Below are 14,698 nucleotides of genomic sequence, written 5' to 3'. Positions count from 1 at the left end.
AGCGCCTAGGCCTTTTCAACTCTTGTGTTTCAACCTTAAACTAAACTTACACATTTCTATGTTGTCTGTTACTTAGGGTTTGAGTAGACTGCAATGGGGAGAGGTAGAAACTATTTGAGCTGTATAAAGAGTGTGTGATCTAGGAGAGAAAACTGGGCAGGTACAAATTTACACTGTAATATAAGTGACTGACAGCAATGCAGTACCCAAATGTGTCTGCAAAGACTAACAGTCCAAATGGAATGATGTTCTACAAGTTAGAGTTCTGACTAATGCTGACTCTTGCAAGAGGGAATCGAATCAGGGAACATCGTTATCAGAAAATAGCACCAACTGCAGATCTGTGATGGTTGGCACCTCAGGTATGTGGATGATTTTCTTTTCTTTCTTAATTAATTAATTAATTAATTTGTTTATTTTATTTTTGGCTGTATTGGGTCTTCATCGCTGTGCGCAGGCTTTTCTCAAGTTGGGGAGAGGGGGGCCACTCTCTGCGGTGCACGTGCTTCTCATTGTGGTGGCTTCTCTTGTTGCGGAGCACGGGCTCTAGGCGCACGGGCTTCAGTAGTTGTGGCACATGGGCTCAGTAGTTGTGGCTCGCAGGCTCTAGAGCGCAGGCTCAGTAGTTGTGGCGCACGGGCTCAGTTGCTCTGCGGCATGTGGGAATCTTCCCGGACCAGGGCTCAAACCCGTGTCCCCTGCATTGGCAGGCGGATTCTTTTTTTTTTTTTTTTTTTTTATTTAATTAATTAATTTATTTTTGTCTGTGTTGGGTCTTTGTTTCTGTGCGAGGGCTTTCTCCAGTTGCGGTGAGCAGGGGCCACTCTTCATCGCGGTGCGCGGGCCTCTCACTGTCACGGCCTCTCCCATTGCGGAGCACAGGCTCCAGACGCGCAGGCTCAGTAGTTGTGGCTCACGGGCTTAGTTGCTCCGCGGCATATGGGATCTTCCCAGACCAGGGCTTGAACCCGTGTCCCCTGCATTGGCAGGCAGATTCTTAACCACTGCACCACCAGGGAAGCCCCTAATTTTCTTAACAACCAAACCAGCTACAGCTATGTGGAGATCTGTTCAGGGACATGGGAAGTGGTCAGGGAGTTGCAGTTGAGGTTTATACTATCTGGAAGGTGCACAAACAGTCGTGAGTATTGAGGCTTTAGGGTGTGGGAGCAGGTGTAGAGTGGGGGGGGGAGTTTCAAGATTAAGTGTGGATCAGGCCTAGTTTGTCAGACAGAATTCAGATAGGTACAGTGGGAAATGAGGTGTGTGAGGAGTTTCCTGGCCAAGAATGTAGTTTGACTTTGATCATAAGGGATTGGGAGTCCCTTGAGGTTTCTGTGAAGAGATGTGTCATGGTATCAAAACAGTGTTCGTGGTCTGGTTTTGCTTTCACAATATTGATGGACTCTAGTCTTTATTCTTCAACACACTCCTAGCCCTTTCCTAGACCAGGACTTCACAGAGCAGCTCTATAGATGTTTTATTTGTTGATCGGTACAGCATGCCTAAGAAAGCTGGCTTTGGTATGAAACGCAGACCGTCAAATTCCTTCAAAATCTGTGAGCCTGTGTGAGATTTAATAAACCTGAGAATTCCCTCCATTCCCCTTTGCAGATATATCAAATGTTTTTAATCCCATTCTTGTAACCACGAGTGAGGGGAGGTAGGTTTTATCTAAATGAGGAGGAATTTGGACAGTTTTTTAGAGGGATCTCCATGTTTCTTATAGAAAGTGTGGTTATGGTGAATATGTCTGCTTTATGTTGCTCCTTCATCCTTAGACATTGCCCCAACAGTACCAAATTCCTTTGATATTTTTGGTATATGAGAATGTTTAAAGGTTCCTTTATCTCAAGAAGCCCAGGACGTTTATATTAGAACTGTCCTCCACAGAATTAGTTTTTAAGAAACTATGTGGTATATCTTGCAGATAAATGGGAATCTCTATTTATATCAGGAGCTCAGTAAAATATTTGAAGCAGTCTTGTGAGACATATTTAGTAACGAGTTAAGAATATGGCACCTAGTCTTGTTAGGTGGCACACCATCAGGGACCCATCAGCCACAGGGATGGACTCCAGAGTTAGGTTTTAGTACCTTCATCCCTGATTTAGATGATGGAATTAAAAACCTGTTCATTTTAGCCTCTGGTTGGCAGGGCCACTCATGAAGTCAAAAGTAAAGAAAATTAAATCCAAACTAACTGAGAAAAATTCGAGAAAGGGACTGCCTAGACAGGGTACTATTTGATTACACAAATGCAGGAAAATATAGATGGGGATTAAAATCTAAGCAGGTTGGGACTAGAAACAGTCCTGGATTAAGTTAGACATAAAATAGAAGTCTTTTTTTTTTTTTTTTTTTTTTTTGTGGTACGTGGGCCTCTCACTGTTGTGGCCTCTCCTGTGCGGAGCACAGGCTCCAGACGTGGAGGCTCAGCGGCCATGGCTCACGGGCCCAGCCACCCCGCGGCATGTGGGATCCTCCCGGACCGGGGCACGAACCCGTGTCCCCTGCATCGGCAGGCGGATTCTCGACCACTGCGCCACCAGGGAAGCCCAGAATAGAAGTCTTGAGACAAAGAGCTGTGTGGGGCCTTGGCAGTGACTCAGCAGTAGAGTGCTGGTACTGAAAGTTGTGGCATGATATATTGATATGGGTCGAGGATGCCATGGCAAAACAGAAATAGTATTGCTGTATTCTGAATTTCTTATAACCCTTTAGAGTTTCCAGTTTGCGTTCTCATTTTGAGAAGAATGTGGAGGATGCTGAGTCAAGTCATTTTACAAGCCTCAAGATAGATCTCTTTCTGACCCATGGGGAAGCCTTTCACCTGTGTCTTTGGGATACAATGCTGTGGAGATAGCTGGGGAGTAGAAAAAGGGGCAGTAAGAAGCAGGCATAAAGTAGCAAATAAAAAACCAGCTGGTAGTAACTATTATCTTGGTTATGTCTCTTTAATAGAATTTTTAGAAATTCCTCCTTTCAACAAGCAATACACAGAATCCCAGCTTCGAGCAGGAGCTGGCTATATTCTCGAAGACTTCAATGAAGCCCAGGTGAGGAGTTTCTTTGTGTAGATTCCCAAAGGGGCAGTGATGAGAAGAGTCCACTTGCTGTACCGAGAAGAAGGCTGATAGGGGCCAGGGACGATGGATACAGTCACTAGAGATTTCAGAAACTGGGAAACTGCCAAAACATTGTTGCATGAAACAGAATTTTTACTGTGCACAAGGAAGAGAAGTTAGAACCTTGGGTTACTTAATAGCTATGGTTCTGTTGCTGGGACAAAAGCAGATTGAAATTGGTGTTTAATAGCAATCCCTATTACAGTGTTGGCTAAATACTTGGGGTTTGGTTGTCCCTTGAGGATTTAGGCACCCAGAAAGCTGCAGGTGAGGGAAGATTACCTAGGGAAGCTACTTGGGCTTTTTAGTGAGAGAAGAGGCCTTGGGCAGGACAGACTCAGTCACGTTTTGGATAGTATATGGAAGTGTTCCGATCTGTTCTCTATGACTCATTAAGGCTGCTATTCAGGGGCTTTCCCTAGAAGTCACTAGACCCATGGGTGCCATTTCTTTTCTTCCAGTGTAATACAGCCTACCAGTGTCTCCTAATTGCGGATCAGCATTGTCGAACCCGGAAGTACTTCCTGTGCCTTGCCAGTGGCATTCCTTGTGTGTCTCATGTCTGGGTCCATGATAGTTGCCATGCCAACCAGCTCCAGAATTACCGCAATTATCTGCTGCCAGCTGGGTACAGCCTCGAGGAGCAAAGAATTCTGGATTGGTGAGTAGCTGAGAACCCATCTAGAACGGCAGACAGGAAGGCAGCAAGCTTCTGGAAGGGGAGAATCTAGGAGAGTAAATATTTCTAGAAACTAGAATGATCATAGGATAAATTACAGAATTTGAGTGGGTTTGAGATTATTTTAGCAGTTCATCTAGTTTATTATCCTAGAGTATATTGGTTAGGGACCTTTTGAAAATGTGAGATTTTCATGTAGATTCAGTATTCTCAACTTGTTTTAAGCAACACGTTTAAAAATACAGGCTCAGGAGCATGATTTAGCTTATACTTGGCCTCAGGATAAACATGGAAATCAGAAGGGGTAGATGAGAAGATCAGGATCCCAGAAAATACACATCATTCAGAGAAAGAGGGGGAAGGGGTGGAGTGATACCCTAATGCAGGGCTATTGAAAGCAGTCAGCTGTACCTGCGTACCTTTGCAGAAAGGCTGTCGTTGGATATTATCTGTCGTGCTGTTTCTCTGACTCCTTCGTAGGCAACCCCGTGAAAACCCTTTCCAGAATCTGAAGGTACTCTTGGTATCAGACCAACAGCAGAACTTCCTGGAGCTCTGGTCTGAGATCCTCATGACTGGGGGGGCAGCCTCTGTGAAGCAGCACCATTCAAGTGCCCATAACAAAGGTACCTGGAAAGTGTGTGTGTGTTGTTTTTGCTCCAAGGATGTCCATGACCCGTAGCACTTAGGCCTTGTGGTCTAAGTCTCAGTCTTGGTAGGCTGACCTTACCCGTGTTTCTAAGAGAAGAAAAGTACCACCTTCAAGAGGTGAGCCAACATGAGTGACGCACCGGGCTGTTTATGCTTCTCCTGGTGTCCACCGGTATACCTGCTAAACTCAAGGCCAGCATATAGTGATTGTGACTTTTCACTTTTGGTTGTGACCAGTGGCACTGTGTTTGACATGAAGGGCTTTAGTTTGGGCAGAGCGGGATATACTGGTGAGAAGGCTCATCTGTCTTTTTACTGGAGGGCTAAATTGAGTCTCCTTTCCTCACTCACCTTCCCCTGCTTCCTGCAGATATTGCTTTAGGGGTATTTGATGTGGTGGTGACGGACCCCTCGTGCCCAGCCTCGGTGCTGAAGTGTGCTGAAGCATTGCAGCTGCCTGTGGTGTCACAAGAGTGGGTGATCCAGTGTCTCATTGTTGGGCAGAGAATTGGATTCAAGCAGCATCCAAAATATAAACATGATTATGTTTCTCACTAAGGATACTTGGTCTTACCGGTTTTATTCCCTGGTGTTGTGGAGACTGTGTTTTAACCAGGTTTTAAATGTGTCTTGTGTGTAACCGGATTCCTTGCATGGATCTTGTATATACTTTTATTTGCTGGACTTTTATGATAAAATAAATGTTGAATCTCTGGTTGTAGTAACTGGGATTTCTTCATCCATTTCTTTGAGCTTAATCTCAACAAAGAGCAAGACAAACATAGTACCTTCTCTGCAGTTTTCAATGGGCTTTGTTCACTGTAGAAAGACAGCTAGCCAAGGAAAACAACAAGGAGTAAATTTTTAAAAGTTTTCTGTGGTATCATTGTCTGTCAAAAGATTAACCTGGGCTGTCTAAAATTCAGCACTTTCCAAAACCTGATTTTACAATAGGCCCAGATTTATAGTTGTGGCAAAAGTTGAGTGGAATTGGGCACAGCTCTTAGTTTTCTGGCAATGAAAAAAAAAAATCTCTCTTTAGAGTTGAGCTCACTAACAGCTGGCCTGGGGGTACTACCTGTACTCTCAGAGCCAAAAGGGAAAAGGACCAATTGTTGTGAATGGGTGGTGACTATAAACTTGATGACTTGCTGTAAGGACAAACATGAGAAACAGTAATAACACTTGGAAATGTTTGTTAGAAGCTCTAGCCAGAGGTCCAAAATTTTATACTGTTACTGTCACAGTTGCTGGAAGCTGTTCCTTCTGTACTCCTAGCATCATCCCTGTTGATGTCCTCTCATTCTCTAAAGGGCTTAAATATCTTTTTTTCCTGCCAGATAGACAGTAAATATTTTAGGCTTTGTGGGCCATTTGGTGTGCCACAACTACTCATCTTTGCTATGACAGCATGAAAGCAACTGTAGACAATAGGTAAGCAAATGAGTGTGACTGTGTCCCAATAAAACTTTATTTACAAAAACAGGTGGCTGGCCATAGTTTGCTAAGCTCTGCTCCAGAGGAAGCAGTGGAAGGGGTCATCTTTAGCTGGTACTTACAGGGAATAAGGGTGTATAGTATGTGGTGGAAGATGTAGAGGTGAGGACCAGATTGACTGGCTACATACACACTGAGGCCAGAATGCTGCATTCTTTTTCAGTTTGGGGGGGGGGTTATTCAATGAATATTTTGGTTCACACTGATATTGAAGATTGATGGTTATCAGTGAATGTTGGGCCAGATTACTCCTGTGGTCCTTCTAAGATGGGATAATTAGACCTGCATCTTTCAGTATTCAAAATCTAACAATTTTTTTTCTTAAGGACCTTTTTTCTTTGTTAAAAGATACTTTGAATAACATTGTCAATAGCCAGAATTATTACCCTCTTACCAATCTGAAATAATTGGAAGTTATTGGTAAAATTCTTCAGATTCACAGCTTTGAAGATCCTTAAGGATAGGAGATGCTCAGTTTTAACTTCTGAAAGAGGAAAGGAGGTCTATGGGGTGTGGGGAAGCCTGTCTTACCTGGTGCCTTTCTTGCTCAGTGGTTACATAACATCCAGAATTTGACTTACTAATAAATGTAATTCCTTTTTCACATGAGCCATTTAACGTTCTGATCTGTATAGCCTACTGCTGTGTCTCTCCCAGTTGGAACAGTACCTAGGCACATAGGTGCTCAGGAAATGAACATATCCGACAAATGTTCTCAATGTAACGGATCCTGCCTGGTCAGCAGAGGGAGGGCTGACGCCACAAGTCCTCCTTGGTGGATGGGTTAAGAAATGCCCTAAGCTGGGGCAGGTGCCCCTTCCACATGGGAAGGAGGGGGGAGGATTTGTATCCATGGATGTTCGATAACTGCTTCTAGGAGAAAAGGTAGAGCTTTTCCAGTAGCTGCAGACATACAGTGTCTGGCCAGAGAATGGGATGTTTGTTTTGAATCTTCTGTTACAACGCAGGGGATTGACTTACTTAGTTTGTGGACCAGAAATTCTCACATCCCGAAACTACAAAAGAAAAAAAAGAGTTGCATCAAAATATCTTGCTTTACCAAGATTTTCTTCAAAGAAATATGAATCAGGGCAACCTGTGGTCTAGATAATCTCATCTTAAAACTCTTCTTGCTAATAAAATCACTTAGGAGAAATCTGCTTGACATTTCAGAGAGAGAAAGCAGAATAATAAATTGCTTTTTTGAATGGGACAGACCTCAGCAAAGACATCTACCACTGAATCTCACTGTTAGATTTTTAAAAAGTTTGGAGTTAGAAGGAGCAAGTCCCCTCCTTTCAGAGGCAAAAAGCTGGGGGGCAGGGAGGCTGGGGTTGGGGACACTAAGGCTGCACGGCCGGTTCGCGTCACGCTAGGGACTGACGCCCTGCCTCAGTGCCAGGAGTGTTCGTGCTTTACTCTGATGACGACTTTGACTGCAAAATAATCTTCACTGATGATCAGACACAGCCCTTTCTCTCGCTGAGCCGTATTTTCCTCGTTTATAAAAGGAGGGTATTTGGACTAGATGATGACTAAAGTCTCCTTCCAGCTCTGGAATTCTACAACTCGTTACAAAGCCACACACAGTCCACTGAGTGCCCCAAAGGCGGTTGTTCCTACCTGCCCAGGGTGCCACCAGCCTGGGTGTAATATTTGTTATAATCTAGTCGTAACAGTAGTTGAGCCAAATCCGAGTTGATCTGATGATTGCGAACACTGGAGAGAATCTTGAATAGGAGTGAAGACTGGCGGCTAAAACCCTGCAGAGAGAAGGACTCAGGCTGTCATTCCTCTTAGACTTACCAGCTGTCCATGTGGAGTGAGGGGGCAGGGGAGAGTCCTTGGAAAAGTCTTGCTGAAAATTCCACAGTACCAACTGGCCTTCCCCATTCCCATTTCTATTAGCTCCTAAAATGACTTCTTCATACCGAGTCCATAGAATGCATGACTTCCTATGACAGTACTCTCACACTCAGTAGGAATTTAGCAGCCAGCTTCAAATTAATATATTCTGCTGTGTACTGGGGTTGGGGAGACCCTGTGTTTTCGTTACAGGCAGATAATTATAATCTCAGTGAAATAGAGAGTTAGTTCAAGGAAGTAAGGAGGCTGGATGTTAGAAAGAAAGAACAAAGCCAGTGCATAACCGGTGGGCTGAATAAACTATTCAGGGCTGAACTATATTTGAACGCTCAGGCAGCACATAATTATCTGCTTTAAAAACTGATACCAACATTTTAAATCTTTGTATCTTATTATTTCTGTTGTGTATGTATTGGGGAAATGTTTTAACTGACTCAGAGGAAAAGATCACGATTTCCCATCCACAAAGCCACCTCTGTCCTTTGGACGGGGCTGCTTACTTCCAGTGGCCAGGCTGACTTACCTTCACCAGGATGCTCAGCTGGGCGGCCCCACGTTCATCCAGTGGGCCCAGGTTCTGACTGACCAGCGAGCAAAAGCTGTGGCAGAGATCTAAAATTTCGTTCAGGCAGTGAAATACCTAGCCAGGAAACACAGTTGACATTAGGAGAAAAAGGAAGATACACCTGTGAAATTAAAGATTGGGGAAAATAAGAGCCAACCTATTCCCATTCTCTACATCTGACCTCAGGAGAGACAATGCAAGTCCTGCCAGCCCCTCAACATGCAACATGTGTAAAACACTCGCCCCTTCCAGGCAAAGACACTGTCATTCTTAGTCACCCTGCACGAAACCTCCACTCGAGCCACATTAAACTAGTCATTGTCTCTGGGACCCACCGAGTGTGCTCCCACCTTGAGCTTTGCTTTCAGTGTTGTTCCCTGTGCCTGGGATACTCTCCTTAATACCAGCTTGAGTCCTACTCCTAACGGCGCGCTCCCTTCCCCACCACAGCCTTTAGTGACCCCTTGCTTCCCTCTCCTCTATATTATCTGTACTGTTTACTTGGCGTTTGTTCAGGCCGTCTGTGTTGTTACTGATGTGTGATGTATGTAAGTCCTGTTTCTCCAACTAGATTGTGAGCTCCTTAAGGGCAGAGCCATGACTTATACCTCTTTGTATCCCCAGTGCCTTGCATACAGTAAGCACTCAATAAATATTTAATGACGATCACCTGCTCTGATATTCTGCTTTCCCCAAGGATGCACTCAATACCATACAAGGACAATCTACATGTGACAATGGTTCTTGGTTGTTTTCAATTCACAGAACCCTTTGGAGTAGCATCTACAGAACTCACTCTCCCTTAAAAATAACAGCAGCCCCAAATACCAGAACAAAAGAGTGTGGCACAACCGAGGAATAACAAGTAGCTCCCGTCAAAGATAAAGCATAACTGTTCTATTAAAAACTACAAGGGGTCATTTTCATCTTCCTGCTTTTTCATCGTTGAACTGGAATCAGCTTGTGAGCTTTCAAAGATTGGTGCCTGGGTTCTACTAATTTAAGTGCTCTGGGTCCTAGATTACTTTAAAGCTCCCAGATGATTCCCATGTGGGTCCAAGGCTGAGAATAACTTCCCTGAGGGAGGGAGATACACAATATATTTACGTACATATGTACACACACACACACACAACTTCCCTGAGGGAGGGAGATACACAATATATTTACGTACATATGTACACACACACACACAACTTCCCTGAGGGAGGGAGATACACAATATATTTACGTACATATGTACACACACACACACACACACACCCAGAGACACTGCTCTAGTTGTCTGTGAAAACAACTTCCAAACTGGTCAATCCTGATCCACAGATTTCTAAGAAAGTAAATTCTACATGCTTTTCATTAGTCTTTCTGTGGTGTCAGAAATGTTTTTAAAAATTCCTTTAAATACTTCCTTCTGAGGGTTAAGTATATATTCTTTCATCTATAGTTGCTCACCACATCCTGTGGTATAGTATTTCAGAAATTCAGACATTTTAAGTTCCTTTTTAGTATTCCCTCTTAGTTTTGCTTTATAAGTTGTTAAAAATGTTTAAAGACAGAGATTGAAAAGTTGCTTAATGATCCTGGCAAGTGCCTAAGGGAACAGTCAGGCTAGAAGCAGCCTGAGGAAACCAACCAGCCCTACTTACAGGTTTCAACAAGATAAAGGACTGGGCCAGCAAATTGCTCAGGAAGTGGTCGTGAGCCAATCGGATGCTTTCAAAGTCTCGGGTAGAATTGATTTGATGAAGCAGCTGTGAGAACTGAGACTCCAGCACATCAACCTGGTAGACAGTTGCACAAATGATTTTAGTACCTTGCATAGTCTTAAGTACTCAAGAACATCAGATGCCTGAGAGGATGAAACAGGAACTCTTTGCCCCCACTCACCTTTCTCCTATCCAAGCCCCTTTAAAGCTGAACGAAGACCCCCTTATGTTGCCTCGCCTTGTAGGAAGTCATCTGCCTACTTCCTGACGACCTCCAATGTCTTGGCAGATCTCACCCCCACACTCCCATCCCCCGCACGCCACATCCCCTCCACCGACTGACTTGGTTAAGTCCTATGGGATTCCAGAAGTTACGGCAAACTATAAAATAAGGGGCAGCAATAATTGAATACTGCATTACTGATAAGGACCTTAACTCCTCGTTCTCTTTCATCCACTTATTTCCACTACCCTCTAAAATGCTCCCCAAGAAACATGCCTAGTGATACAATCCATGAATTTTCTCAAACTCCAGTTTTTCACCAAATGCAGGATTCCTCTTCAATGACTCCTGCCAACCTCCTGGACTTTTTTTCACACCCCTTCCTTCTACTCATCCCTCGACACAGACCTGGAGGTAGTACTGAAGATTATCCACCAAGAAGGCCATGTGATTTCTTAGGCGCCACTTGACTGCATCAGTCTGGTTGGACTTGAGGTGCTTGCGCTGCATCTGTAGGGCCCAGCAGTGCTGCAGCTCAGCTTGTACCCGGCGCACACTCAGCAAGTACTTGAAAACAACATTGTACCTTGAAAGAAACACCAGATTGTTCAAGATAAAAACTTCACTCCCCTCAAGCCCCACCTGCATGACAAACCCTAGGACTCTGTGCCACCCATTTCTCCCCAAAAGGCAGGAAGGATATAAGTTTGGCTATAGATGGGAACAGATAAACTGTTTTATATGATGGAATATTTATATGATGGAATTTATATAATGGAATATTTATAAGATGGAATATTGCACAGCCATTTAAAATGAATGAACTTCAGCTGTACAACATAAAGTGACTCCTAGCAATATGATTTTGAATAAAAACGGGAAATTTAAAAAGATTACATATAGCCTGATACCTTTTTTTGTAATGCTTAAAACAACTAAATAGAAAAAATATATATACTTTGGGGGAACATATATAGATGTTATAAAATTGTGTGTAAAAAGGATAGAAGGGACTTCCCTGGTGGCGCAGTGGTTAAGAATCCGCCTGCCAATACAGGGGACACGGGTTTGAGCCCTGGTCCGGGAAGATACCACATGCCGTGGAGCAACTAAGCCCGTGCGCCGCAACTACTGAGCCTGCGCTCTAGAGCCTGCGAGCCACAACTACTGAAGCCCGCGCACCTAGAGCCCGTGCTCCACAACAAGAGAATCCACCGCAATGAGAAGCCCACGCACCGCAGCGGAGAGGGGCCCCGCTCGCCTCAACTAGAGAAAGCCCGTGTGCAGCAACGAAGACCCAACACAGCCAAAAATAAAATGCATATAAAACAAACAAAAATAAATAAATTTTTAAAATTAATTTAAAAAAAAGGATAGAAAACATGGAATTTAGGGTAGTGGTCACTTAGGGTTGGGGGAGGCAAGGAGGCAGGGCTGGGAAGGACCACACATGCAGGTGGACATTACTGCCACAGAAGAGGAGATAATATTGAGGGCTCTGTGGGGGTTACGGGTAGGGAGGGATAGGTTAGGAGCTTGGGATTAACAGACACACATGACTATATATAAAGTAGATAACCAACAAGGACCTCCTGTATAGCACAGAGAACTATATTCAATATAATAACCTATAATGGAAAAGAATCTGAGAAAAAAGAAGCATATATATCTATATGAATCACTTAGCAGTACACCTGAAACTAACACAACATTGTAAACCAACTATACTTCAATTAAAAAAAAAAAAGAATCAAAGGCTCCCCTCACAGAGCTCTAGGTAGCTGCCTGATATTGAGCCCAGTACTGAGAAGATGCATGGGAAGAGCAGCTGATTCCTGGTGGAACTGGGCTTATCTACCTATTAGAGTCGGCTTGCATAAGATAACCTGATTCCATCTACCTTTAAAAATTATTTCTAATGGAACACTGTACTGAAAATAGTACACCTTGTTTGTATTCTGATTTGAACAAACCCAACCATAAGACATTGTTTAGATAATGGGGGAAATTTCAATGTGGACTGGATATCAGATAATAAGGAATTATTGTTAATTTTACTGGGTGTGATAATGGCATTGTAGTTATGTTAAAAAGATGCCTTTTAAAAAAAATTATTTATTTTGGCTGCATTGGGTCTTTCTTGTTGGGTCTTCGTTGCTGTGCGCGGGCTTTCTCTAGCTGCGGTGAGCGGGGGCTACTCTTCGTTGCAGTGCGCGAGCTTCTCATTGTGGTGGCTTCTCGTCGCAGAGCTTGGGCTCTAGGTGCATGGGCTTCATTTGCTGTGGCACTCAGGCTCAGTAGTTGTGGCTCGCGGGCTCTAGAGTGCAGGCTCAGTAGTTGTGGTGCACAGGCTACATTGCTCCACGGCATGTGGGATCTTCCTGGACCAGGGCTCAAACCCATGTCCCCTGCACTGGCAGGTGGATTCTCAATCACTGCACCACCAGGAAAGTCCCAAAGATGGCTTTTTTGAATTGCACAGCGGTGGAGTGAAATGACATGTCTGGGATTTGCTTTATAAGGCTCTGGCCAAAAAAAAAGAGGAGATGAAACAAACAGTGTGATGTTGGTAGTTACTGAAGATGGATGATGCGTCCATGGGTGTTTGTCATAGTCCATACTTTCGTTTATATTTGAAAATGTTCAAAATAAAATGTTTAGGAAAATACTTCTGAGCTTAATTTCTTCAAGGGTGTTAAGAGCATCTCAAGTGAGAAGGAAAGTGGACTGGGAGCTACGGAGGCTCTTTGGACAGAGTCCAGGCAGCTTACTTAGGTGGGCTGTGGGCTCTGCGTCTTCTCCCTAAACCAGCTTTATCTTTCCAGTTTATGTCTAGTCTCTCATACCCTAAGCTTCCCTTCCCCCCAGAAGTAGAGGGTTATGAACAGGAATGGAGAGGATGAAAAGAGGCCACAAACTGGCAGCCTGTAAACCGCTCGTTATTTTGCAATTTAAAAAAAAGCTCTGATGGTTTTAAGGGTTTGACTCGCCCACTCATCCCAGCATCCACTACTCCTACCATCTCACATCTGCAGCTTCACTTACTAATGTTATCTGTCCAGCCCCCGAAGGCATCTCAGTTTGCAACCTCTGATTTTATAGACAGTTAAAAACCAGCTGGGGCACTTTCCTGGCGGTCCAGTGGTTAGGACTTGGTGCTTCCACTGCAGGGGGCCCAGATTCAATCTCTGGTCAGGGAACTAAGATCCTGCAAGCTGTGTGGCGTGGCCAAAAAACAAACAAAAACCAGTTGGCTGGCTATCTTGCTCCCAACCAATTCTACTCCTGATAATTTCTTCTCGTGGAAGTAAGATGGGTAGTAATTACCTGTGAGAAACTCAGAAATACTCACTTTTCCAGGACAGCAGGTGTGAAGAGAATGTGTAGTGGCCACTGCACTTTATAGGAAAGACCTAGGGCTGCCCAGCCGGATGCGGGGGCTTCCCGGGGAGAAGTTTCCCGAGAAGGCCCTTCTCTTGCCTGAGTAGCATCTGTTAAGAACAGAGAAGATGACTTCACTCATCTAGAACTGGAGTTTCAACAAGGTGAGGAACATTCATGAAATGAGCGCTCACTCGAATCTGCAGTGTCAGAAGCGTAAAGGGGATACAAAGGGGACTTGCAGAAGGCAAGGAAACTGCCATGAGGGGTTCTCTTAGGAGGTCTTTTAGAGATTCTTTTTTTAGTCTTAAAGAACTGTGGCTATAAATAAACAGAGACCATTCCAGCAGCATGACAAAAACAAAACAAAACCATGGCCTGGCCATCTTTTAGCCTCTCTTGACTTCCCTTTTCTTTTGTGTAAGATTAGGGCACTGGACTAGGTGATTTCTAAGGTCCAAAATGATATGGTTTCTGTGGAAGTGGATGGAAGCAGAACAGATAATGACCAGTAGGAGCAGGAAGACTCAAGGAAGCACAGCAAACCTTTATGCTCCTTTCCATGATACTCGATTGTTAAGTGCAACAAAGGGAGGAGGTTGTCATCATCTAGCAGCACCTTGTGTGCCGACTGTTGGAAGGCCACATTCACATCTGCAAGAAAGAACACATGGGATAAGAGAAGGCTTGGCTATGTAACAAATCCAGACTCCTCTGGCTTTCCACCTCTCCTGCAGCCCGCCTATCACTAATAGTAGGATATGGTAAACAGTAGTTGCATTCCTTCTCCTCTTGCTGATAACAGCGCCCTGGTTTTCCTTGGAGAATCGCCCCTGTCCAGAGCAATCCATGTAGTCCCAGTGGGGTGGACAATACCTGACCCTCAGGGTAGGCAGGTGACCCAGGAACAATCTACCTTGTTACACTATTTTGTTTAGGGATATGAACATGACCCAAGCTAAGCCAATCCAGAGGCTCTATTCAGATTCTGAAAGAGGG

The 14,698-nt window shown here is 44.1% G+C and overlaps 2 protein-coding genes across 24 annotated transcripts in view; one reads left to right on the top strand and one right to left on the bottom strand.

Annotated features, from left to right (window-relative positions):
- TP53BP1 (tumor protein p53 binding protein 1) overlaps window positions 1-5,183 on the top strand; it is an 89,142-nt gene extending 83,959 nt beyond the window's left edge. For all 14 annotated transcript variants that reach the window (XM_067029103.1, XM_067029109.1, XM_067029107.1 and 11 more), the window contains 4 exons: window positions 2,965-3,059; window positions 3,590-3,789; window positions 4,288-4,433; window positions 4,829-5,183. In XM_067029103.1, coding sequence (XP_066885204.1) covers window positions 2,965-3,059; window positions 3,590-3,789; window positions 4,288-4,433; window positions 4,829-5,016 — 629 coding nt within the window. In that variant the 3' untranslated portion in view covers window positions 5,017-5,183. The remainder of the gene's footprint in view (window positions 1-2,964; window positions 3,060-3,589; window positions 3,790-4,287; window positions 4,434-4,828) is intronic.
- TUBGCP4 (tubulin gamma complex component 4) overlaps window positions 2,939-14,698 on the bottom strand; it is a 56,454-nt gene continuing 44,694 nt past the window's right edge. For 3 of the 10 annotated variants that reach the window (XM_059059369.2, XM_067029138.1, XM_067029136.1), the window contains 7 exons: window positions 14,246-14,353; window positions 13,671-13,809; window positions 10,727-10,904; window positions 10,036-10,170; window positions 8,345-8,461; window positions 7,579-7,718; window positions 2,939-6,971 (listed from right to left, as the gene is read on the bottom strand). In XM_059059369.2, the coding sequence (XP_058915352.1) occupies window positions 6,959-6,971; window positions 7,579-7,718; window positions 8,345-8,461; window positions 10,036-10,170; window positions 10,727-10,904; window positions 13,671-13,809; window positions 14,246-14,353 (830 nt within the window). In that variant the 3' untranslated portion in view covers window positions 2,939-6,958. The remainder of the gene's footprint in view (window positions 6,972-7,578; window positions 7,719-8,344; window positions 8,462-10,035; window positions 10,171-10,726; window positions 10,905-13,670; window positions 13,810-14,245; window positions 14,354-14,698) is intronic. The other 7 variants (XM_067029134.1, XM_067029137.1, XR_010839675.1 and 4 more) reach the window with 6 other exon arrangements.

Source organism: Kogia breviceps, chromosome 3, assembly GCF_026419965.1.
Source record: "Kogia breviceps isolate mKogBre1 chromosome 3, mKogBre1 haplotype 1, whole genome shotgun sequence".
In the NCBI taxonomy this organism is placed as follows: domain Eukaryota; kingdom Metazoa; phylum Chordata; class Mammalia; order Artiodactyla; family Physeteridae; genus Kogia; species Kogia breviceps.
Note: the sequence above shows the minus strand (reverse complement) of the source record. Positions and strands in the feature narration are given on the sequence as shown.